A 22,736-nucleotide genomic window follows, 5' to 3' on the forward strand; every position below is an offset into this window, starting at 1 on the left:
GCACAGCATGAGTGCCACACCACATTCTGAGAGCTTGCCACCCTGCAGCCTGTGCCCCCTTTCCCTGCGTGTGTGTGAGTCCTGCCTGTGTCTGCATTTCCCACCAGCAGAGTCTTCCAGAATGTGCTCTTTCCTTCTGTCCTCGCTTGCTTAGCCTGTGCTTTTGAGCTTCATGCAGGCTGTGGGTTTTCGCGGTCAGCTCCTTCTTGCTGAGTAGCAGTGTATTGCAGGGTGTTCATCCGTGGCGTTTCAGGGGTCTGACTCAGTTCTGGTTGGGGGCTGCTCTGCCTGGAGTTGCTGAGCTCTAAGGACAGGTGTTTTGTGGGTTTGGATTTCATTTTGGCTGATGGGGCATCTACAGGGAGAGCTGCTGCATCAGGAGTGGATGCGTATACCTGGACCAGCAGGTGCTGAGCGCTCCTCCAGCGTTTTATCCCACCTGCCTATGGGCTGTGCGAGGCTGAAGGTGCTCCAGCCTCCAGGGAACTGGTGTTGGCAGCCTCTGCCCCCAGCCCTCAGCAGGGACAGTGCTCCTCACTGGCTTTTGATTTACATTTCAATAAAGATGTTGTTGGGTGTCTTTCCATGTGCCTATTGTCCATTTGTTTGTCTTCTTTTTATTAATATTTTTTAGTTGTAGATGGGCACAATATCTTTATTTTATTTTTATGTGGTGCTGAGGATCGAACCCAGGGCCTCGCATGTGCTAGGTGATCGCTCTACCGCTGAGTCACAACCCCAGCCCCTGTTTGTCTTCTTTTGTGAACCGTCTCTTCACATTTTGCTACCTGTGGTGGATTCCCAGGCTGCTCTGTGAGCATGGAGCACTGACACCTGGGCAGACATGTGGCTGCTCATCTCGCTGCTGCCTATGGATTTCCAAAGAGGTTCTATTCAGTCAATTCAAGTGTTCTCTGGGTTTTTGCCCTTATAACTCATAGGTGGAAATAATAGGAGTGTTTTCACATGCACAGGCCCTGGTTTGATCCCCAGAACCATGCATATGTGCCTGTACACACAGCATTTGTTAGTGTTCTGTATGAGGAAGCAGAGGTGTGCATGACATGGAGCTGCTTCATGACTGCACAGCCGTAATGTGAATGCATTGGCCTGACCTCATAACTGACCTAAGTGCTGTGGTGGGCGGGCTTGCTTACAGGGGCCATGTAACCTGATGCAGTTGGCCCTCCATACCTGCAGCTCCCACCAACCACAGGTCGAAATATGTCTCAAACTCACAGCTGTGCTGCTTGTGTGTAGATGTGTTTCTTGTCATGGCTCCCTGAACAGCACAGTGTGCAGGCTGCTGAGACAGGATTTGAGTTAGGTTAGGTATGTGGTGATGCAGAGGAGAGGCAGAACACACAGGTGTGCACAGGCTCTGTGCAAACACGACACATTCCATAGAGGGGACTGGAAACATTCCCCCAACCCCCTGTGCACGCACAAATGCTAAGGGGTGACAGTGCAGTGCAGCCATTGAGAAATGATGTTATGCAGCAGGACGTCTTAGTATTTGGGACCAGTGGCTACTTTGACATGCTGGTGGAAACCAGATACCTAAAAATCATGAGTTTATTTATTGCATTGAAAAATTTTCCCTCAGTCCCTTTCAAAGAATTATGTGTGTATGTCTGTCTTGTTTTCGTTTACGGTATAGTTGCTGTTCCCTGATGATAATTGAAATATGTTTAAATTGTGCTATTAAATAACAAAAAATTTTTTTTAAAAATAAATTTCAGTGTTTAGGCTGCTGCTGTTAGGCTGGAATAAAGACTTGAAATGCTATGGTGGTTTTAAACTTGCCAACATTGTGTCATCTTTATTTTTGATAGTCATTTGATTTTTTTTTTTTCCTTTGGTACTGGGAATTGAACCCAAGGGTGCTTAACTACTAAGCCACATCCCCAGCCCTTTTAAAATTTTTTTCTTTTTTTTAATAATTTTTTAGTTATAGGTGGGCGCAATATACTTATTTTATTATTATTTTATTTTTATATGGTGCCGAGGATTGAACCCAGTGCCTCATGCATGTTAGGTGAACGCTGCACCACTGAGCCACAACTGCAGCCCCAATTTTTTTTCTTTCTTTTTTTTTTCTTTTTTAAAGAGAGTGAGAGAGGAGAGAGAGAGAGAGAGAATTTTTATTTATTTATTTATTTATTTATTTATTTATTTATTTATTTATTTATTTTTTAAAGAGAGAGTGAGAGAGGAGAGAGAGAGAGAATTTTTAATATTTATTATTTTTTAGTTCTCGGCGGACACAACATCTTTGTTGGTATGTGGTGCTGAGGATCGAACCCGGGCCACACGCATGCCAGGCGAGCGCGCTACCGCTTGAGCCACATCCCCAGCCCCCAATTTTTTTTTCTTTTGAGACAAATTCTCACTAGGATGCTTACAGCTTTGATAAGTTGCTGAGGCTGGCTTTGAACCTGCGATCAGCCTCAGCCACTAGGATTATAGGCATGTACCACCACACCTATGATAGTCATTTTATTTTATTTTTTTTAAATTTATTTGTCCTGAACTTCTCAGAAGATGATATACAGTCAGTCAAAAAATATATGAAAAAGTGTTCATCACCACTAGCAATTAGAGAAATGCAAATCAAAACTACTCTAAGATTTCATCTCACTCCAGTGAGAATGGTATCTATTATGAATACAATCAACAAGTGTTGGTGAGGATGTGGGGAAAAGGGAACACTCATACACTGCTGGTGGGACTGCAAATTGGTGCAGCCAATAAGGAAAGCAGTATGGAGATTTCTTAGAAAATTGGGAATGGAACCACCATTTGACCCAGCTATCCCTCTCCTCGTTCTATACCCAGAGGACTTAAAAACAGCATAATACAGGGATGCAGCCACTCAATGTTTATAGCAGCACAATTCACAATAGCTAAACTGTGGAAACCACCTAGATGCCCTTCAACAGATGAATGGATAAAAAAAATGTGGCATATATACACAATGGAATGTTACTCAGCAATAAAAGAGAATGAAATCATGACATTGCAGGTAAATGGATAGAGTTAGAGAAGGTAATGCTGAGTGAAGTTAGCCAATCCCCAAAAGCAAATGTTGAATGTTTTCTCTGATATAAAGAGGCTGATTCATAGGTAGGGAAGGAGAGCGAGAGAGGAATAGACAGACTAGATAGGGCAGTGGGGTGGGAAGGGAGGGGAGGGGAGGGGGCATGGGGTTAGAAATGATGGTGGAATGTTGTGGACATTATTATCCAAAGTACACGTATGAAGACATGAATTGGTATGAATATACTTTTTATATAACCAGAGATACGAAAAATTGTGCTCTGTATGTGTAATAAGAATTGTAATACATTTCACTGTCATATATAAATAAATTTTTAAAAAATTGATTCTAATTAGTTCCACATGACAGTAGACTGCATTTTGACAGGGGCTGGGGCTGGGGCTCAGTGGCAGAGCGCTTACCTAGCATGCATGAGGCACTGGTTTCCATCAGCACCACAAAAAAATGAAATATTGTGTCCATCTAAAAACTAAAAAGTAAATTTTTTTTTAAAAAAGAATGTATTTTGACACATCCTACATAAACGGAGTATAACTTCTTGTTTTCTGGTTGTACATGATGTAGAGTTTCACCGTTCATGTAGTCATATGTGCACATAGGGTTATAATGTCCGATTCATTTTACTGTTCTTCCTACCTCCATCCCCCTTCCCTTCCTTTCACTCCCCTCTATCTAATCCAGAGCGCTTCTAGTCTTCCTAGCCACCCCACTCCCACTTGCTATGAATTAGCATTCACATATCAGAGAAAATATTCCACTTTGGTTTTTCGAGATTGGCTTATTTTGCTTAGCATCATATTCTGCTCTGTCCAGTTATCAGCAATGCCATAATTTCATTCTTTTTTAAAGCTGATTAATATTTCATTGTGTGTGTGTGTATATATATACACACACACACACATATGTGTGTATATATATACACACACAATGAAATATAAATGTATATATTTTTTAAATATGTATATAAATATATATATATATACTCATACACATATGTGTGTGTGTGTGTGTGTGTGTGTGTGTGTATATATCACATTTTCTTTGTCCTTTCATCTGTTGAAGGGCACCAAGGTTGGTTCAATAGTTTAGCTATTGTGAATTGAGTTGCTATCACCATTGATGTGGCTGTGTCATTATAGGACTTAGTCCTTTGGGTATAAACTGAGGAGTTGGATAACTGTGTAAAATGGTGGTACCACTCCAGATTTTCTGAGGAATCTCCATGCTGTTTTCCAGAGTGGTGACAACAATTAGTCATTTGATGTTGATTGGATCAAGAACAAAAGTCCCTGCTGGGCATAGTGTTCATGCCTGTAACCCCAGTAACTCTAGAGGCTGGGACAGGAGAATTGCCTCATCAGACTTGAGGACAAAATTATTTTAACATGAACAAGAACAATATTAGAAAATTATAACCCTTATAATACGCCCCCCCTTTTTTTTTAGTTTGAAGTATTGGAATTGAACTCAGGGGTATTCTACCACTAAACTATACCCCCAGCCCTCTATTTTTCACTTTGTCACTGAGGTTGCTCAGGCTGGCCTCAAATTTGCCTTCCTCCTGACTCAGCCTCCCAAATAGAGTCTCTGGGGTGACAGGCATGGCAAGTCGTCTTCACGTCTGGCTCAGCTCTACTTCGCCACGTACACTGTGACCCCTGTGCAGAAATGCCCTCGGCTTGTTTCTCCAGATAAACGTCGAGGATCTTGAGGACGACCCAGTAGTGAACGGAGAGAAGTCTGATTGTGTGTTAACAGATGCCGCAGTGTCAGGGAACAAAGGAAGGATTCAGCGTGGAAACCCAGAGACCAAGCGGGAAGGAAATGTGGCCAAGGCTGCACCCCCGGAGCAGGTATGGGGACCCCGTGGTAACAAGGAGGCTGGCATGTCAGGGAAGGGCTGTGGCATCCTGCCACGTGCCACCCGTGTCGGGCTTTTTCTTGGAGGTATAATTTTCTGAATTTGCTTTGGCTGATTCCAAGGGAACCCTGATGAAGTTTGTGCTAAAGTCCTTGAGATCAGTGGTGGCCCCAGGGGTACTGCATGCAGGTCCCTGCCCTGCCTGCTGCCCACTGTGCTCCAGGCAGTTCTGTGCCTTCTGGGAGCAGCCACTTCTGGTGAAGCGTCCCTGAGGAGCTTCTCGCTGCCCAGAGGAGCTGGCCCAGTCAGGGGCAGGTGGGTGCCCCAGGCAGCCTGGACCAGCTCTGCAGCAGGGCAGGGTGGGAGAGAGAGGCCACACTGACAGCAGGGGGTACGGGCAGGGTCCTGCTGCAGAAGGATGTGAGGGGCCGCAGGTGCTCCAGGTGGTGCTGGCTTGCTGCTTCGGTTCTCAGTTTTTAAGATTTTGCTTCTCTCTCCATTGATTAAAACATCTTATTTTTATTAGTCTAATGCAAGTGGAAAACTCCGGAAGAAGAAAAAGAAGCAGAAAAATAAGAAAAACAGTCCAGGAGAAGCCTCGGTATGCGACCAGACTTGACTGGCCCCTGCCCAATCCCTCCGTGCCCCTTGGGCCGTGTCCCTCACGGTGGTGCTGGGAGAAGACCATTTTATTTGATGTCTTCATTTTTTCCTGTCAGGAGTATAACTATCTAAGAGGTCAAGGACAAAGAAGAGTCACCTACAGTTTTGCTTGTGATTTGCCCCTTTGTTCCTTGGTTGTCATGGCCTGCTCCTAGTCTCCGTGTCCCAGCTGCCCTCTGCAGGGAGAGTCCCTTCCCAGCCCTGCTCCCTGTTGCTGTTCACCCAGCCTTCATCCCGCCAGTGCACGAGGGGTGCTGGGTGTGGAAGCCCACAGACCAGATCCCCCTCAGCCAGCACGTTTCCGTTCTTGCCTTGATCCTCCTTGTCTCATTGTTCGTCCTGAAGAGAGGTGGTGGCTTTGTTGCTGTTCAGTTGGAGTCACAGGTCCCAGTTCCATTCACTTGAGGATGTGAGCTCACCTGTGAGACATGAAGTGTGGCTCTCTGGCCCGATGGTTCCCAGGGCCTTCTGGATTAGTGATGGTTCTGAGCTTCCTCCTATAGTACATCTCCTCCTTCTGAGTTAGATCATCTTTTAGAAAGTACATACCAAATAACTTTTCAAAGTAACTCCTTGTTATTGGTTGTCACAGCACTTGGAGTGAAGCCAGTGTGGCGATTAACAGTTCCTTCTGGGCTTTTAGGAAAGTGGGATGGAGGATATCGACCGCATCTTGGAGAGGATTGAGGATGGCAGTGGGCTCAGCCGCCCGGGTCCCCCACCACTGAGCTCCAGGAAGCATGTGCTGTATGTGGAGCACAGGTATGGCCTCGGCCTCTGATTTTGACGGGGAGGAGTGATTTAGAAAGAGGACAGTTTGCTGTCTTTATTTATTTAGAAGTGTTAAGAGTTCATTATTAAACATTTAGGAAGTAGAAAAAAGGAGAAAGAAGTAAGGAAGAGACATCTGTGTTTCAGAGGACATTTTTTTGGTACTGAGGATTGAACCCAGGGGTGCTTTACCATTGAGCCATATCCCCAGCCCTTTTTATTTTTTTGAGGCAGGATCTCACCATGTTGCTTAGGGCCTCACTAATTTGCTGAGGCGGTCCTCAAATTTTCGATCTTCCTGGACGCTGGGATTATACCCGAGCATCACTGCACCTGGCTCCTTTTTATTTTTGATTTTGAGACCGAATATTGTTAGCTGAGACCAGCCTCTAACAAGGAGTCCTCCTGCCTTGGCCTCTGAGTAGACACGCGTGTGGCACCATCATGCCCAGCTCATGACTTCCAAACAGCTTGCCTTTGTATGTCTCATGAGGCGTTTTGAGCTGTACCAGTGTAGTGTCACCCTTGGACGATCACCCATCTCTTGGTCTGGTGGGTGCTTAATGAAACCTGATCTTTGCCAGCTTTGACAAGCAAGCTGCCTGTATCGTTGAGGCCCTCCACTCCGCGTCAGGGTGCATGCTCCCTGTACGAAGCCTGGCAGATGAACACTGGACCCGCAGGGGAGACCTACCCCAGGTTCTCTCCTAGCAGTGACCCACTGCATCCCTTGGGTGCCCCATGGGGCCAGTAGTGGTCAGGTCCTATTGCAGGTGGCAGATTTAAAGAAAGCAGGCCTAGAAATCACCTTTCAAGCCCCAAATCATTGTTCTTTGGCTGGACTCTTACTTAGCTTTCTGCAATTTCGAGTCATTGTAGGAAAGCCTGACTTAATTTTTCTTCCTCACATTTCCCACATTCTAGACACTTGAATCCAGACACAGAACTGAAAAGGTATTTTGGTGCTCGAGCGGTCCTGGGGGAGCAAAGGTAAGGCCCACAGTAGCTGCGTTCTCAATCTGTTTTTACCTGTTTTCATTTCTTATGGGTGGGGGAGCCATTGGAAACCCTGGGAGAGAGTACTGAAAGCCACACTGGACAGATGGAGCCTTCCAGGGCCTGAGCGGGTCGCTGAGATGCCAGGAGGCCAGGCTGTTTCACACCTTCTCAACTGTGCACCCCATATTTTTAAAAAGGTCCTACAAGCTGTTAAACTTTGAATCCTGAAATTTTAGCCAGATCCATTTTGTTTCTCCACCAGCAGGAAAAATGACAAAAAGTTTGGGTTCTGAGATCAGTTTTATGTCACCTAACTCGTTCCTGGCTAGTCAGCTTCTGCAGTGGCAGCTGATGGTGAGCAGGCAGTGGAGTGTCCCTTGGCTTTTCCAGGGGAAGTCAGGGCCCATCCTGGGACTTTCTATAGGAGGTGGGAGTTCCGCTCTCCATCTCCGCACCGAAACATCCGGAAGCTTGTGTCTTTTTAAGTATGTGTTTTCTGACTATAGAGCTAAATGCTTTTTGTTAAAGCTCTGAAGCAGTGTAGGAATGTTCCCTCTTATTCCGATCACCTGTGGCCATGTCCCCAGGCCTTTCTGCAGGCCTCTCGAGGAAGCTGTGCTGGCTTTGGCATGTCGGAGTCCCAGGTGTCTTCTGTGCCTGATGCACAGGGTTCTTTGTTAGGCCAAGGATAGGCGTGTCCACACCTTGGCTGCAGGCCCCCTGCATCCATGCAGCCCTCCGAGAAGTGGCCCACTGTGGGTTTCCTCGAGTACCTGCGCCTTGCCCAGCTGCCCTCCCAGGAACGGTGCCGCCGAGGCTCACCAGCTACATCTGCGACCACACAGTGCCTTGAAACTGCGTGAGGTGTGCACGTGGCGCCCTTGTCTGACTGGTGTCTGCTGGGTCATGAGTGGGCCAAGGATTGTTTTCAGACTTCGTTTGTTCCCACTTTCCTCGTGTTTAACAGTTTTTGCCTTGTATTTTTGTTTTTAAGTGTTTGAGGACTCATGGGTTTCTGACTTCTGTGTGTTTTGGGTTATTTGTGAAAAGCACTTACATGAGCCACTACCTGCGCTGCTCAGGCCGAGTTCTGCTGCTCAGCCCAGCTCTGTCTGCCTGCCCCTGTGTTACATTTTTGCATCATCTTATTTTTGTAAATTATAGTTATTATCAGTCATTAGTGAATAATGACATTTGCGTTTTAGTCTTTGTGATGCTAGGGAGTGAACCCACAGCCACACACCTCTGAGCCACACACCTCCGAGCTGCCCCCTGCACATATTTCAGTTGTATGTATCTATTTTTGAGGTGAGGCCCTCCGTGCTTCCCAGGCTGGTCGCACACTCAAGAGTCTGCATGGGCCTCCCCTCAGCCTCCCAGGCAGCCAGGACCACAGGTCTGTAACCAGGTCAGCTCACTTACTACCTTTATAGTGGCACACTTTTTTTTGTTTGTTTTTTCAAAAATTTAAGTCCTACTGAAGTATGTGCAGTGAAAAGCTGTGGTTCCCTCCTTCTTGGTCCCCCACCCTTGTCCTGTTGTTCAGAGACCAAACCTTAGCTCCTTTCTGTTCCTCCCTCCTGGTGACATTCAGGGTTTCCATAGAGCTGTGCACTGATCTTTGGGGGAATCTGACTTCCTCCTGAGACAGAGGGGGTCTGCTCCCTTCCCCCTGTCTGTGCTGTCTCCACACCCCCTGTGTCGCGACCCTGACGGTGCTCCTCCTGACCCTCCCTCCAGCACCCGTCAGGGCTGCCCCCTCCCCTGGACTTCTGGCTGGCAGCTCACCTCCGACAGACCTGGCGGTGCCCAGGATGCTGTAGACTCCAGGCACCGGTGGTTTCCTTTCCGCCGCTTGCTGCGTGTGCAGAGTTGTGCCAGGTCGTGCCTCTCAGCCTCTGGCCATGCTTTTCTTTTTGTGTATTTGTTCTTCTCACTCAGTTTTCATGTCTCTTTTTGAGAAAAGAAAGATGCTGTTTTGTCCTGTTCCGGGTAGTCCAGCTCCTTATTCCTTGTTTTGTTTTAGTGAAATAGGGCACTGTTGAAAAGCCTAGAGAGTGGTCTACACACATCCACATCCCATCACTCAGCTCAGGGTGCAGCCCTTCCAGGCCTGGCTAAGATGCCACCTGGCAAGGGAGCCAGACCCCCTAACAGCAGCTAAGAACTCTTGCCCAAAGGGGGCCCGGTACCCTCAACTTGTCACTCACACAAGAGTCGCAGGGAGCTGGGCGCCTGAGGACCCTCAACACTCTGCTCTCGGTCTTCTTCCTTGCAGAAATATGCCAATTTCCTCCTCAGTTTTCCTCATTGTTTCCATGTTTTCCTTTTCAAAGATTGGAGTCATATTGCTGGGCTCTGGGTCAGAGGTCCACTTCCCTAACTTGCCTCTGGCCACGGCCAGGCGTTCCTCCTGTGCAGCCTGTCCCACAGGAAGCAGCTCGTGTGCTCAGGGAATTTCAGTGGCCCTGAGCTCCTGCTCTGCACCATGTTCTAGGGTTTCACTTTTGTTTCCTTTTTGTCCCTCTTGCCTTCGTGCTGGACTGTTGGCCTCCCTGTTCCCCTGGACCTGACGGTAGCTGCTTGCACAGGTCGCAGCTGGGGTCCCCTCTTCACGCAGCAGTGCTTTGCTCTCCCTCCTGTGTGCCCCCTGCCCACCGCTCTGCCTCCAGGGAGAGCTGGAGGGATTGGGCGGCCAGCCTGGCCCCTGGCCCGTGGAGGTAAAGCTGTGCCTGTCTCCTCCTCCCCAGGCCGCGACAGAGGCAGCGTGTATACCCCAAGTGCACGTGGCTGACGACCCCCAAGAGCACCTGGCCGCGGTACAGCAAGCCAGGTGAGTCTGTCACTCCTGCAGCAGGGGGCTGGCACGCTGGCCTCAGTGCCTTCCGGGTGGGCCTTGCAGCACCATGTGCAGCTGCGTGTGAGGTGTGGTGTTCCCGAGGGTGCAGCAGCCTGTATGTCCCCAGCTGGCCTGGCCTGTGCAGAAGCTCTCAACTTCCTTGCCGTCTGCCTCGTCCTCTGGGTGCCATGCTACAGGAAGCAGCTGAACAGAGGCTTGCATTTTTAAGTGTTTTTTTGTGTGTGTGCTGGCACTGAGCCCAAGCCCTCCAAGCCACACATGCCAGGCTGGGCTCTGCTGCTGAGCTGCATCCTCAGCCCTTGAGTTTGTTTTCACATTATGATAATTTGGGGGCTGGGGTTGTAGCTCAGTGGTAGAGCGCTTGCCTAGCATGTATGAGGCCTTGGGTTCGATTCCTAACACCACATAAAACTAAATAAGCAAAATAAAGGTATTGTGTCCATCTACAACTAAAAATATTTTTAAAAATCAATAATGTATGATAGTTTTACGTTTAAAGAAAACAGCCATGCCGGAGGTGCAGGGTGGGAAGTGAATGCCCTCTCTGGGCATCGGCTGCACAGCGTAGAGAAGCATCCGACAGCCCTCTGCAGGTTGATGGGGCACATGCTGTAGAAGAGGTCATGGGTGTGTGGAGGACATGCGTGGAGGGTGGTAACCAACACACCTCACCTGCTGTGCCTGTGGGGTTGGGGATTCTAGAAGAATCCCCTTGGACTCCCAGTGAGATCGCCTGGGAGTTCGGGACCTGTGCTTGTAGGATCAACCCTGATGCCTCTCGTGTATCTTCTGTTCCCACCAGGCCTCTTGCCCTTCTAGCAAAGGAACCCGAACATGGTAGAGATAGGGGCTCATTGTCTCAATCTGCAGGACTTGGACCTTGGGCTGGGCTCTCAGAAGGGAGTAGTTCAGGGGAAGCCCATGAGAACCACTGGTCATTTAGCGGTTGTCTTAGCAGACTGAGTTTTTCAGGTTAACCAGAGGAAATGGTCCCTCCACACAGTCACACAAAAGGAGCAGAACCGTATTTGGTCAGGGGTTACACGTGGCCAAGGCCTCTGACCTGGCCCTGTGCCCACTGCACGCCTCCTGCCCCAGCCCCTCACAGCCACCCTGGCTGCTGGTCCCAACCAGACGTGATCGGGCACCCAGATGGACCTCCATGCTCCCATCCCTGAGGCTTGTTGTCCTGGGCCACTTCGGCTCCATCCTTTCCTGGAGCTCATCTGAATTCTATAGAGAAGCGAGTCTTTGTGGAAAGCAGACGGAGGCCAGCTCCCGGGACAGCCCAAGCAAGCAGTGGGAAGCAGGCCCAGGTGTTCTGAGAGAGTCCCCGGGCGTCAGCCTCTGGCCCAGAGGCAGCCCAGCCCCAGGCCTGGGTGACCTGTGAGGCCCCTCAGATCGAGTGGGTTGGTATCACAGAGTCCTTTCTGAGAACAGCACAAGGGAGACTGTTGGGGCTACTGTGCTCTGTAGAGGCGCCATGTCCTGGCCTCCAGCACACCCTCTCTGTGCACTCTCACCTGCCAGGTCTGTCTATGCGGCTGTTGGAATCGAAAAAAGGCCTTTCCTTCTTTGCGTTTGAACACAGTGAGGAGTACCAGCAGGCACAGCACAAGTTCCTGGTGGCTGTGGAGTCCATGGAGCCAAACAACATTGTGGTGCGTGGGCCCCGCAGCTGCCAGTGGGTGGAGGGCGAGTGCCCGGGCAGCTGCTCCCCTGGCAGTGGGGCCCCCGGACCCGAGGGGCACTGTGGAGACTTGGCACTCAGGTGCTCTCCTGCTGGGAGCTGCGTTTAGTGGCACTATGGTCCTTCCCAGGTGCTGCCTCTGTCTTGGCCTCACTGGGGAGGTAGGGGGAGCATGTAGATCCTGCTGGCCCCATGTCCCCCACGTAGGGGGGGCGGGAACCTGCTTGCTTTCAGTCCTCTGTCCTGAGACCTGGGAGCCAAGACAGCCCCACTGGGCAGGCAGGGTCCCCAGTTCCCACCTGGAGCCAGGTCCAGGCCTTGGCTGGGTAATAGCAGTGCACACCTGGAGTCCAAAGGGAATTTCGTCTGTCACCTGGTGATCATGTCTCCTGGTGTGCACAGGTCCTGGTGGACTGCAGGGGTGTCCTGTGGGTCCCTGCCTGTGACCTTCCTCCAGAGCTGCCCTTCTTTTCTGGTAGGTTCTGCTCCAGACAAGCCCCTACCATGTGGACTCACTCCTGCAGCTCAGTGATGCCTGCCGCTTTCAAGATGATCAGGAGATGGCACGAGACCTCATAGGTGAGACCCAGTAGGCAGTGCAGCCTGCCTGTTCTCGCCACTAGAGCAGATGCAGGTGGCAGGACGTTGTCACGTAGCACTTTGTGGAAGGTGTGTCGTGCCTGGCTTAATGTGTCCCGGAACTGGGCAGCCATCACTGCAATCCATTCCAGGAAAACAGCCTGCCATCTTCTATCTTCCCCCAGGCCCCAGAACCCCTGACTTCTGGTCAGACTCTCCGTGGCCCTACCTGTGTGGGGAGCCATTCAGTGGAAGCACTGTGCGTGGTCTCTGCCCATGGTTGTGTGCCCCATGTGTGGTGTGACCCAGGTTTGCTTGTGCTCTTGGCTGGATAGTTCTCCCCCTTTGGACAGACATGGTTGGCGAATCCGTCATCAGTTGGTGGTTCTGGTTGCTCTTCCGTGTGTGCGCGCACGCTGCTGTGGGTGCCTGGGCTGTGTTTGTATCACCTGGGGACTGGGCATGAACAGGACATGTGGCAGTTGCACCCCATGGTGTCGAGGGCGTTTCTCATTCAGGCTCACAATTTCTGTGGCTGCAATTAATGCCGTGGCACCGGGGAAACCTAGGAGGTCCCATAGCAGGGTCCCAACTCTGTGACCCCTTTCCAGTGCTGCGCTTGTTTGGGGTCTTGGGAGTTGCAGGCGCCCACTGTGGCTGACTCCTGCCTCTGTGTTGCTGCCCACAGAGCGAGCGCTGTACAGCATGGAGTGTGCCTTCCACCCCCTGTTCAGTCTCACCAGTGGGACATGCCGGCTGGACTACCGCAGACCCGAGAACAGGTGAGCCGCCTCTCCTGAGGGCAGCCCTCCCTGTGGGCCTGGGATACTTCTGCAGGCCTCACAGGCCTGTGTCTTGATTCTTAAATCAGTGATGCTTAAGTCAGATTCAGCCTGACAGAGCAGACCTGGGTCTATGCTCTGCTTTATGACATTTCTGTGCTGACCACCTCTGGCATCAGCCCCGAGGCAAGCCTGCATGACCGCAGCAGTCTCCCTGCTGTCCTGTGTGTATTCTTGCTACTCTGGGCAGCGCTGCTTGGCTGTGGCATGGCCCCCACCTTATGGCCACCATGCCCTGTCTCAGTGCAGCAACTTGGCTGCACCGGGCACTCTTGTCTAGACTTTCTCCACTGGTTTCTTTTTCTAGTAAACTCTCAGTTCTAAAAATAAGTCTAGAGGATGACTAAAGTCACACAGCTTTATGTACCCAACAGTAGGGCCATTGAAATTTGAGGGTAAATTAAGATCATAATTATAACAGTTTTTAGCTCATTTCCCTTGAATAACAAGTAGCAAACCAAAAGCAAGATAATGATTTCAAAACGCTTGGTTTTCAGGGAGCTGAAGCTGTAGCTCAATGGCAGAGCTCTTGCCTAGCACATGAGAAGCACTGGTTTGATCTTCAGCAGCACCACATAAAAATAAATAAAATAAAAAATATTCTGTTTATCTACAACAACAACAAAATTGTTTTAAACCCTTTTTTTAAATATTTATTTTTTAGGTGTAGATGGACACAACACAGTGCCTTTTTTTTTATGTGGTGCTGAGGATCAAACCCGGGTCCCGCCTGAGCTAGGCGAGCGCTCTACCGCTGAGCCACAATCCCAGCCCCAACAACAAAAATTTTTAAAAAACTTTCAGTACATTGGTGTGTGTTCAGCTCTTCAGGCACACACAAAGCTTCTCCCCAGACACAAAAGGCATTCGCAGACTCGTATGAGGACCTGGACGCTGGCGTGGAGCCAGGTGGCCCTCAGAGGCTGCTCTGCTGTTTGCTGCCACTTGAACTCACATGGACCTTTTTGGATGTAGGAGCTTCTACCTGGCCCTCTACAAGCAGATGAGCTTCCTGGAGAAGCGTGGCTGCCCGCGCACCGCACTGGAGTTCTGCAAGCTCATCCTGAGGTGAGTGTCCACCAGGGATCCACTCCTGACAGTCCTCACGGCAGGGGCTTCTGGGCTGCAGAGACCCTGGGCCCTGACATTTTCCTTGCTCTCTTTGCTCTTCCCTCACTGTGCTGCCTGCGAAGCCTTGAGCCAGACGAGGACCCGCTGTGCATGCTGCTGCTTGTCGACCACCTGGCCTTGCGGGCCCGGAACTATGAGTACTTGATCCGCCTCTTCCAGGAGTGGGAGGTAGGTGTGCGCTTGCAGTGTGACTAGTAGCCATGGTGAGGCCATGAAGCAGAGCCAGGGTGGGTTCCAGGGACCTCCTGCCCTTTAGTCTCCCTCATCTCTGCTGCTGAGCAGAATCAGGTCTTCCCAGAGGGAAGCAGCCTGGCCTCAGAACCCCAAGATGAGCACACAACTGCATCGAGTGTGCGTGTAGAGATGGCGCTGAGTAATGGACAGTCAGGCAGACCACAGAGCTGGGCATGCTAGGCACAGAAAGGGACAGCCACTCGGGGAGGGAGGTTGTGACGCAGGGCCGACAGGGACCCTAGGTCCTGAGTGTGGGGACGACAGTCTGGGTAGTCACGATTGGGTACGTGTTCCAGGTCAGAGTCGCACATAAATGCCACCTGCCATCCTGGGGCCCCAGACCCAGGAGGGTGGGGTTTTGTCTTGGGCTCCACTGAGTGCCAGAGAGCACGCACTGCCTTGCTACAGGTGGGGTGTGCACACAGTCGAAGCAGCAGTGTAGGTGTGTGGGGTCAGGCTCACGTGTGAAGGTCAGTCTCACCTCTCGCTTTAGTGTAGCCGCTGCAAACTGAGTGGGACAAACAGCTGAACAGAGCTTGTCCAGAGGGGGCTCAGGCCTAGGAGGGGCGGAGGGGGAGGCGCCTCTACTTGTTCTACTTTTCTGCTTGAACCTTTCACAGTACATATTTTTCATGAATAAAGGAAAACATTTTTCATAAAAAATAAGTAATGAAAAACAGGTAGATCATTTAAAATCACATGACCCTTTATACAGTTGGCCAAGAGTCTCACTTCCAGGGATCTAGTTTACAGAGATTCCAGGAGCTCCGGAGAATGGCTGTAAGAAACCCACGGGCTCCCCAGGACCAGCCACAGAGGAGTGTTTGTGGTGGTTTATAAGATTACAGAACTCTGTGGAGACGAGCATTCCCTGTTAATGGAAAAGCGTGGAGTAGATCATGTCTGTTACATCGCACACAGAGAAAGGCCGGGAAATGTTTGAAGAGGGTAGTGGCCCTCTAGGTGGGGGCAGTCATAGCTTGGCTGCCTTCACTCTGGACCCTGCTGTGTGGGGAGAGGGAGTCGCTCCTGTCCCCCACAGTGCTGAGCCTGAGGGGCTCAGCAGAGCTCTTTTCCCACTGACGTTGCCCTTCTGCACATTGAAGACCCCCAGGTGGAGCAAGTCCTCCATCCAGGTGTGGGGGTGGCCCGCTTTGTCAGCTCACTGTGGTGCACCTGGTCCTCACAGAGGGCAGGCCCCTCACCTGGCCTCTCGCTCCCTTGTAGGCTCATCGGAACCTGTCGCAGCTCCCAAATTTTGCCTTCTCGGTTCCATTGGCATACTTCCTGTTGAGTCAGCAGACGGACCTCCCCCAGCATGAGCTCAGCTCTGCCAGAGAGAAGGCCTCCCTCTTGATCCAGCAGGCACTCACCATGTTCCCTGGAGGTAGGTGCCACTCTGGCCTGTGCAGTGGTTCTTCCTGAGGGTGGAGACCTGGTCCCAGCCCTGCCTGGTGCTTAAAGAAAGATGTGTTCTCCAGCCAGCCTAAAAACTGCTGATGTTGCAGTTAGCTGATTATGCACCTCAGCGGGCCAACCGCATGCCAGCCAGGTGGGAGGGGGCCTTGGGTGAGGGACAAACTGTGTGTCCACTAACTTTGCTGTTAGTTACAGGGCAGGAGAGAGATACAGGGTATGCACATTGGTGTTTGGTGTTAGGGAGAGAAACAGCAGCAGAGGGTTGAGCGGGGCCTGGACCTGATGCAGAGGCAGTGTGTGGTATGGCCCTGCATTTCCAGGGTGCCCCCCCACACACACTAGGCCTCTATCTGCACCCAGGGCAGGCCCAGGGGGCTGCTGCCTACTCAGGCAGCGGGTGGCGAACCTTCTCCACAAGCACGCAGCAAGTGACCCTCTAGAGGAGGCCATCCTTGCGCTTGAGGGTAGGAGTGTTTGTGACAGAGGTGTGCACACACTCAGTGACTGCCCCTCTGAGGGGCAGTCCCAGAGTCAGCACTGCTTTGTTGGCTCTGACGAAGCCATGGAGAGGCCCCAGCACAGGGTGGACGCGAGCACAGGCAGACCCACCTGCAGTGTCCAGAGCTCCCTGTCAGGAGCAGAGCCAGCTCACCAACTCAGGGCTCAGCCCATCATCCCAGCAGCCACCTCTGTGCCCCTCAGGTTTGATGCAACTGGGAGCCCTCGGTAGGCCAGCCGAGGTGGGGACACAGGGCCACGGGGCCCACGCTGAATAACAGAGCTGCCATGGCTATCCCTCAGGAGAGACCCTACTGCGGCTTGTCCCTGGGAGGCAGTTGGTAGGCCGGCTTTCCCAGCAGCTGCCTCTGGCAGGGTCTCGGCATGTGGGCAGTGTAGGGAAGCCCTGCCTACTCAGCCGGAGAGTACTGCATGGGGACAGTACTAGAGCTGGAGAGGCCCTGACCCAGAGGACTGGACACCCAGAGCCCGTGACCATGTGTTGGCCACTGTCCTTACCCTGGGCCCTGTGGGGTCACCTCCTCCAGGGCACTGGCCGACCCCACTCCCACCAGTCTGTCCTAGGGTCTGTTGCTCATGCTTGAAGGGTGATGGCAAGTCTCCCTGAGATGTGGAAGGGCACTTGGAGGACAAGGGTCTGCCTCCAGGGTGCAGAGGTACCTGCTCATCCTTTGTGGACCCCCATCCTCAGCCACTCCCCCTGCAGCAGCTCGGAACGCTGGTCAGACTCGAGGACCCCGTGGCCTTGCAGCCTCTGTGACGTCACGACTCCAGTCGTGTCTGTGATCAGGGCCCACAGGGCCCCGGGTCCTTGTCCTGGCCACTGAGCACCTGAGCCTCTGCTTCCTCCTGCAGTCCTCATGCCCTTGCTCGAGTACTGCAGTGTGCGGCCCGATGCCACCGTCTCCAATCACCGCTTCTTTGGACCAGATGCTGAGATAAGGTAGAGCCTTGGTGCCCTGCTGGGATAACTCCTGGTGGGCATCCTCGTCGCCTCCTGGGGGCCCTTGCTTACCCTCAGGGCAGTGGAGGGGTGGCAGGTGCGCTCTGCACCGCAGGGTCAGGGTGTGTGTGTGGCTCTCTCTCCTGGAAACCTGCTTCAGCCTGGTGGCAATCTCGGAGACAGGAAACCCCTGGGGATGTTGGTTACTGTCCCCTAAGGAAGGCCTGGAGTCTGTGTCCACATATGGATCACCTTACGTCTGAAGAGAAACACTGGTGGGTCAAGTAAATGGCCTCTGGCCTAAGACATGAGGTTCACGAGATGCCTTTTGACAGGAGTGGGCAGCAGGACTTAAGGTCAAGACAGCATGACCCACAGGCACTGGCTGTGGGCAGAGGGGCTCTCGTTGCTGGTATGTTCCACGTTCTGCATTGGCCCATATCACCTTTTTCATGTTTCTCATAAAAAATACAGAGGAGACAGCCAGGTGTAGTGGCACAGCCTATGATCCCAGCAACTCTGGAGGGGGATCCAGCCTCAACAACTCAGCGAGACCCTGTCTCAAAGTCCTGGAGTTGTGGTTCAGTGGTGGAGCACTTGCCTTGAACTTGTGAGGCACTGGGTTTGATCCTCAGTACCACATAAAAATAATAATAAAATAAAGATATTGTGTCCATTTAGAACTAAAAATATTATATATAAGATATGAAAAAAAAAAGGCTGGGGATGTGGCTTAGTGGTAGAGTACCCTGGGCTCAGTCCCCAGGACCAGAGATAAAAAGAAAACACAAACGAAAGAAAAACGTGTTATGGGGTCCACCCCAGAGTCCCCGTCCCCTAGCCGGCCTTCGCCCTCTGCACTTGCTCTCTGCAGACACACATGTACACTGAGCAGCTCAGTCAGCTGAGGAGCACAGACAGCACCGATTCACAGTCGCAGACCTGTATGCCCTCCCTTCAGGAGGTGGACTGTCCCTCAGTAGCTGGGAGACAGCCTCTTTTTGCTCCAGAAGGTCCTGCTGGGGGGTCTGCTCACAGGCTTTGCTCCCACGGTCAGGCCGCACCCTGACCCAGGCTTTGCTCCCAAAGCCAGCCCCCATCCTTTACCCTGACCTTGCTCCCACAGCCAGCTCCCCATCCCTGACCCTGGCCTTGCCCCCACAGCCAGCCCCCTGCCCTGACCCTGGCCTTGCTCTACCCAGCTCCCCATCCCTGACCTTGGCCTTGCTCCACCCAGCTCCCCATCCCTGGCCCTGGCCTTGCTCTACCCAGCTCCCCATCCCTGACCCTGGCCTTGCTCCACCCAGCCCCCCATCCCTGACCCAGGCCTTGCTCCCACAGCCAGTCCCCCATCCCTGACCCTGGCCTTGCTCTACCCAGCTCCCCATCCCTGACCTTGGCCTTGCTCCACCCAGCCCCCCATCCCTGACCTTGGCCTTGCTCCACCCAGCCCCCCATCCCTGACCCAGGCCTTGCTCCCACAGCCAGCCCCCTGCCCTGACCCTGGCCTTGCTCCACCCAGCCCCCCATCCCTGACCCTGGCCTTGCTCCCACAGCCAGCCCCCTGCCCTGACCCAGCTGGTGAGTCTATACCTCGGGAGGTCGCACTTCCTCTGGAAAGAGCCTGCCACCATGAGCTGGCTGGAGGAAAATGTCCATGAGGTTCTTCAGGCAGTGGACGCTGGGGACCCTGCTGTGGAGGCTTGTGAGAACAGGTGAGATGCTGGGTATTCATGCAGATCAGCCCCTCCTGCCCTCTCTGGGCACCCTCTGATGGTAGATGCTGTGGGCCAGAGTGGTTTCATGTCTGCTGCCGCTGGCATAGCCCTGCTCTCCTGTGGGTGAGCATGTGGACCCCAAGGCTGCTGCCACTGTCCAGGTGGGATTGTAGGTGTGGCATGAGTCTGCCCATGTTCTGTCCTGCCTACTGCTGTCCGCCTGGTTCTCACATCTGCTATAGCAGGTGCCAGGCTCACACCTGCTGGCAGAGATAGCAGCAAGCAGCAGCCCTGGCCCACTCCACCCATGGTCTGGCCTTTGGCCCTGTCAGCACTGTGGTCTGGGGACTGCTGTGGCCAGGCTGGCTGGTATAGTGAGGACTCTGTGGTCTGTGCTGGCCAGGAGTCTCCCCTAGCTGCCCAGAGGAAGCCCTCTGCTGTGGAAGTAAAACTGAAGGAATGATGGGAGCGTGGGGGCCCTGGCACTCTGGCCCTCACAGCCAGTATTCACTGTGCACTCATCTATTCTCCACACTGGAGGGGATGTTTCAATGGGCAGGAGCACGTTTGCTCCCTGTGCAACTTCTCCGCCCCACTGTGTCCAGCAGGGGCAGGCCCCGTGCCGCAGCTGTAGTGACACTCGGGTCCTTCAGAGACTCACTCAGCACACCATGGACTGACTGCCTGGCGTCTGGGGGTGAAGCTGGAGATCCTTGGGAGATGGAGACCTGCCAGGGAGGAAGGGCTTGGCAGTTTGCAGGGTGGGCACTGGTTAATTTGCTGCTGTTTGCCCTGGCCTCAGGCGGAAGATGCTCTACCAGCGTGCACCCAGAAACATCCATCGCCATGTGATCCTCTCGGAGATCAGGGAGGCTGTTGCTGCGCTTCCCCCAGTAAGGAGGAGGGCCTGATGGTGGGCTGTGTGACCGTTCCCCTCCTGCTCCTGGCAGCCCACAGGCAGGAGGGCGGGTGAGGCCAAAGGGGGCATGAGTACCTTCCCTCGGCCTACTGGGGTGCTGGTCAGTCCAGGAGCAGCTGCACCCATGGTCTTGGCCCCACATGCCTTGCTGGTGGCCAGGCCTGCATGCAACACTGCTGAGAGCAGGCTGCTGCTGTGGGGAAACCTCAAGGGCACCACAGGTGCGTAGGAAGAGGCAGGTCAGGGCGGCCAGGACGGGGTCCCTTGGGGCCGTCGACACCACTAATTTACCTAAGCTGCTCTGCTGATCCTCAGGACAGCACTGCCAACCTCTTCTGGCCAGGAAGGCTTGTTCTGATGAGTAGTGACAGCGTGGTGCTGGCGGGAGAGGGTAGAGAGGCCGGACAGGGCTGTGCCGGCTTTGTGTGACTCATGGTTCAGCCCGTGCTGTGTGGCTTGGCACCACAGTGAGTTTGATCATAGCATACGTGGGCACTTCCTGTGTGCCTGACCTTTCCCACCATGCCCCTGCCCAGGGGCAGAAAGCCAAGCCCATCCCCCTTCTCTGTTGAGTGACCTGCCCCAGAAGACTCTAGCATCACTGTTTCTGCCCTTTCTAAAGGATGTGACCACACAGTCTGTGATGGGGTTTGACCCTCTGCCTCCCCTGGACACCATCTACTCCTACGTCAGACCAGAGAGGTAATGCCCTCACCCCCACTGTGCTTGTGCAGACCCAGGTCAGTGCCTCGGGGCTCCCCGGGGCTCCATGCCCACCGAAGGCAGCCCAGAAGGCCAGCAGTCAGGCACAGGGAAGAGGGAGCAGCAGTGACACTCAGGACACAGCTGCCTTTGCACATATCCACCCAACTCTGAGCGTTTCTTTCCAGATTTTGTAGCAGGTACTAGAAACGCAGTGGGAAGCAGAATAAGAAGCCACTCTGCCTGTGGTCAGCTGCCGTGGTAGGAACAGATGTGAATTGTAGAACCTAGAGATAAGGGTAAGGTCCGAAGTGCACCGAGAGATACCCAGAGCAGCAGGAAGGCAGCAAGAAGGCCCGTGAGGCTGGGCAAGGAGAGTGGGTTGGTGGGACAGAAAGTGACAAAGAAACACATCAGAGCCCGACTCCAGGCTGCCCCCGGAGTGTGGGCAGCTTTCAGAGCCAACAAGAGCCCTTTCACCTTTACTTCTGGTGTTAGGGCCACACCTATAATCTCAGCTACTCAGGGCTGAGGCCAGGAGGATCACAAGTTCAAGGCCAACAGCTTAGCAAGACCCTTTCTCAAAATCAAAAGGGCCAGGGTTTAGCTCAGTGGCAGAGCACTTGCCTAGGATGTGTGACCTGGGTTCCATCCTGGCAGGGGAAAATGTGCTGAGGAGCTGCTTGTCTGGGGTAAGCCCCAGAGCTGCTGGCGGCCCTCCCTTTTAAGGCAGGCTGCCTTCCAGCCCCCCCTTTCCCACCAACTTCGTAGAAGTTATAATGGGACTGTGGGTTCACAGTGAAGCCCATGTGTCAAGCTCCCCAGTAGCTCAGGAGGAGGTCCTGGGTCAGCGGTACAGAGGCACCTTGCTCTGCTCTCTGCCCACATGGGCTTTCTCCTCCTCAGAGCTTGGGTGTGGCCCTGGCATCCAGCAGACAGTGGCCATGGCATCCCCTGCCTGTGGCTGTGTTCTCTGCTGGCCTGGTGCTGAAGGAGGTGTGCACCTGCGGCCCTTTTCTGTTTTGTGGTGCTGGAGACTGAACCTGGGAGCTCAACCCCTGAGCTACAGCCCCAGCACTTTTTTAAATGTTGGGGCCATCTTGCTGATTTGCCCAGGTTGGCTTTGAACTCGTGATCCGCCTACCTCAGCTTCCCAAGTCGCTTGCACAGGCATGGCCCCCACGCCCAGTGAGACTGCAGTTCTTCTTGGAAACAAGGCCTGTGCCATGGCAGAGGACAGCCTGGCTGTGGTCATTTCACAGACTAGGCTCCTTGAAGAGTCCCCCCGGGCCCCGTCCTTTCCTTCCCAGTTGTCCTTGGGTGTCCATGGCCCCACCCCAAGCCGGACCCTGCCCTGCCTTGGGAGGAGTCAGGGGGAGTCTAGCTTTGTTTTATGACTTCTCTTGACTTCCTGTTTCAGGTTAAGTCCTGTCAGCCATGGAAACACGGTTGCCCTCTTCTTCCGGTCACTGTTGCCCAATTACACTGTGGAGGTAGGTTGGGCACGTCTCAGCTTCTGTGCTGAGTGGTTCACGCCACTCGTCTGCATGCAGATGTCCAGCGTCAGCACCATGCTGGGCAGTGCAGGAGCGGGGCCCACAGCTCCTGGGAGCCGCAGGGCTGCTCGGGCCCCTGCCTCGCACTGGCCTGGGTAGACATGTGCCTTTGGTTTTTCAGAGCTTCATGTCCTCGACAGGGACCTGAGGAGGGTCCAGGCCCCGTGCTGGGGTGCAGGCCGCCCCGGGCTTGATGACGCATCTCCCTGCTTGGGCCCCAGGTCCCCAGTCCCAGCACAGAGAGGCCCTGCTCAGACATGTCTCGCTGC

The 22,736-nt window shown here is 53.0% G+C and overlaps 1 protein-coding gene across 2 annotated transcripts in view; it reads left to right on the plus strand.

The window, feature by feature from the left end:
• Tcf25 (TCF25 ribosome quality control complex subunit) overlaps positions 1–22,736 on the plus strand; it is a 29,324-nt gene that overhangs the window by 3,724 nt on the left and 2,864 nt on the right. The window contains exons 2-18 of one of the 2 annotated variants that reach the window (XM_077793130.1): positions 4,753–4,914; positions 5,449–5,523; positions 6,229–6,347; positions 7,281–7,346; positions 10,106–10,188; positions 11,746–11,876; positions 12,385–12,484; positions 13,173–13,266; positions 14,302–14,394; positions 14,520–14,625; positions 15,919–16,078; positions 17,485–17,572; positions 19,129–19,287; positions 20,093–20,183; positions 20,832–20,911; positions 22,332–22,404; positions 22,589–22,731. In XM_077793130.1, the coding sequence (XP_077649256.1) occupies positions 4,753–4,914; positions 5,449–5,523; positions 6,229–6,347; positions 7,281–7,346; positions 10,106–10,188; positions 11,746–11,876; positions 12,385–12,484; positions 13,173–13,266; positions 14,302–14,394; positions 14,520–14,625; positions 15,919–16,078; positions 17,485–17,572; positions 19,129–19,287; positions 20,093–20,183; positions 20,832–20,911; positions 22,332–22,404; positions 22,589–22,615 (1,707 nt within the window). In that variant the 3' untranslated portion in view covers positions 22,616–22,731. Of the gene's footprint in view, positions 1–4,752; positions 4,915–5,448; positions 5,524–6,228; positions 6,348–7,280; positions 7,347–10,105; positions 10,189–11,745; positions 11,877–12,384; positions 12,485–13,172; positions 13,267–14,301; positions 14,395–14,519; positions 14,626–15,918; positions 16,079–17,484; positions 17,573–19,128; positions 19,288–20,092; positions 20,184–20,831; positions 20,912–22,331; positions 22,405–22,588; positions 22,732–22,736 lie in introns of those variants that run through there. The other variant, XM_077793129.1, reaches the window with a different exon arrangement.

This window comes from Urocitellus parryii, chromosome 15 (genome assembly GCF_045843805.1).
Source record: "Urocitellus parryii isolate mUroPar1 chromosome 15, mUroPar1.hap1, whole genome shotgun sequence".
NCBI lineage: Eukaryota > Metazoa > Chordata > Mammalia > Rodentia > Sciuridae > Urocitellus > Urocitellus parryii.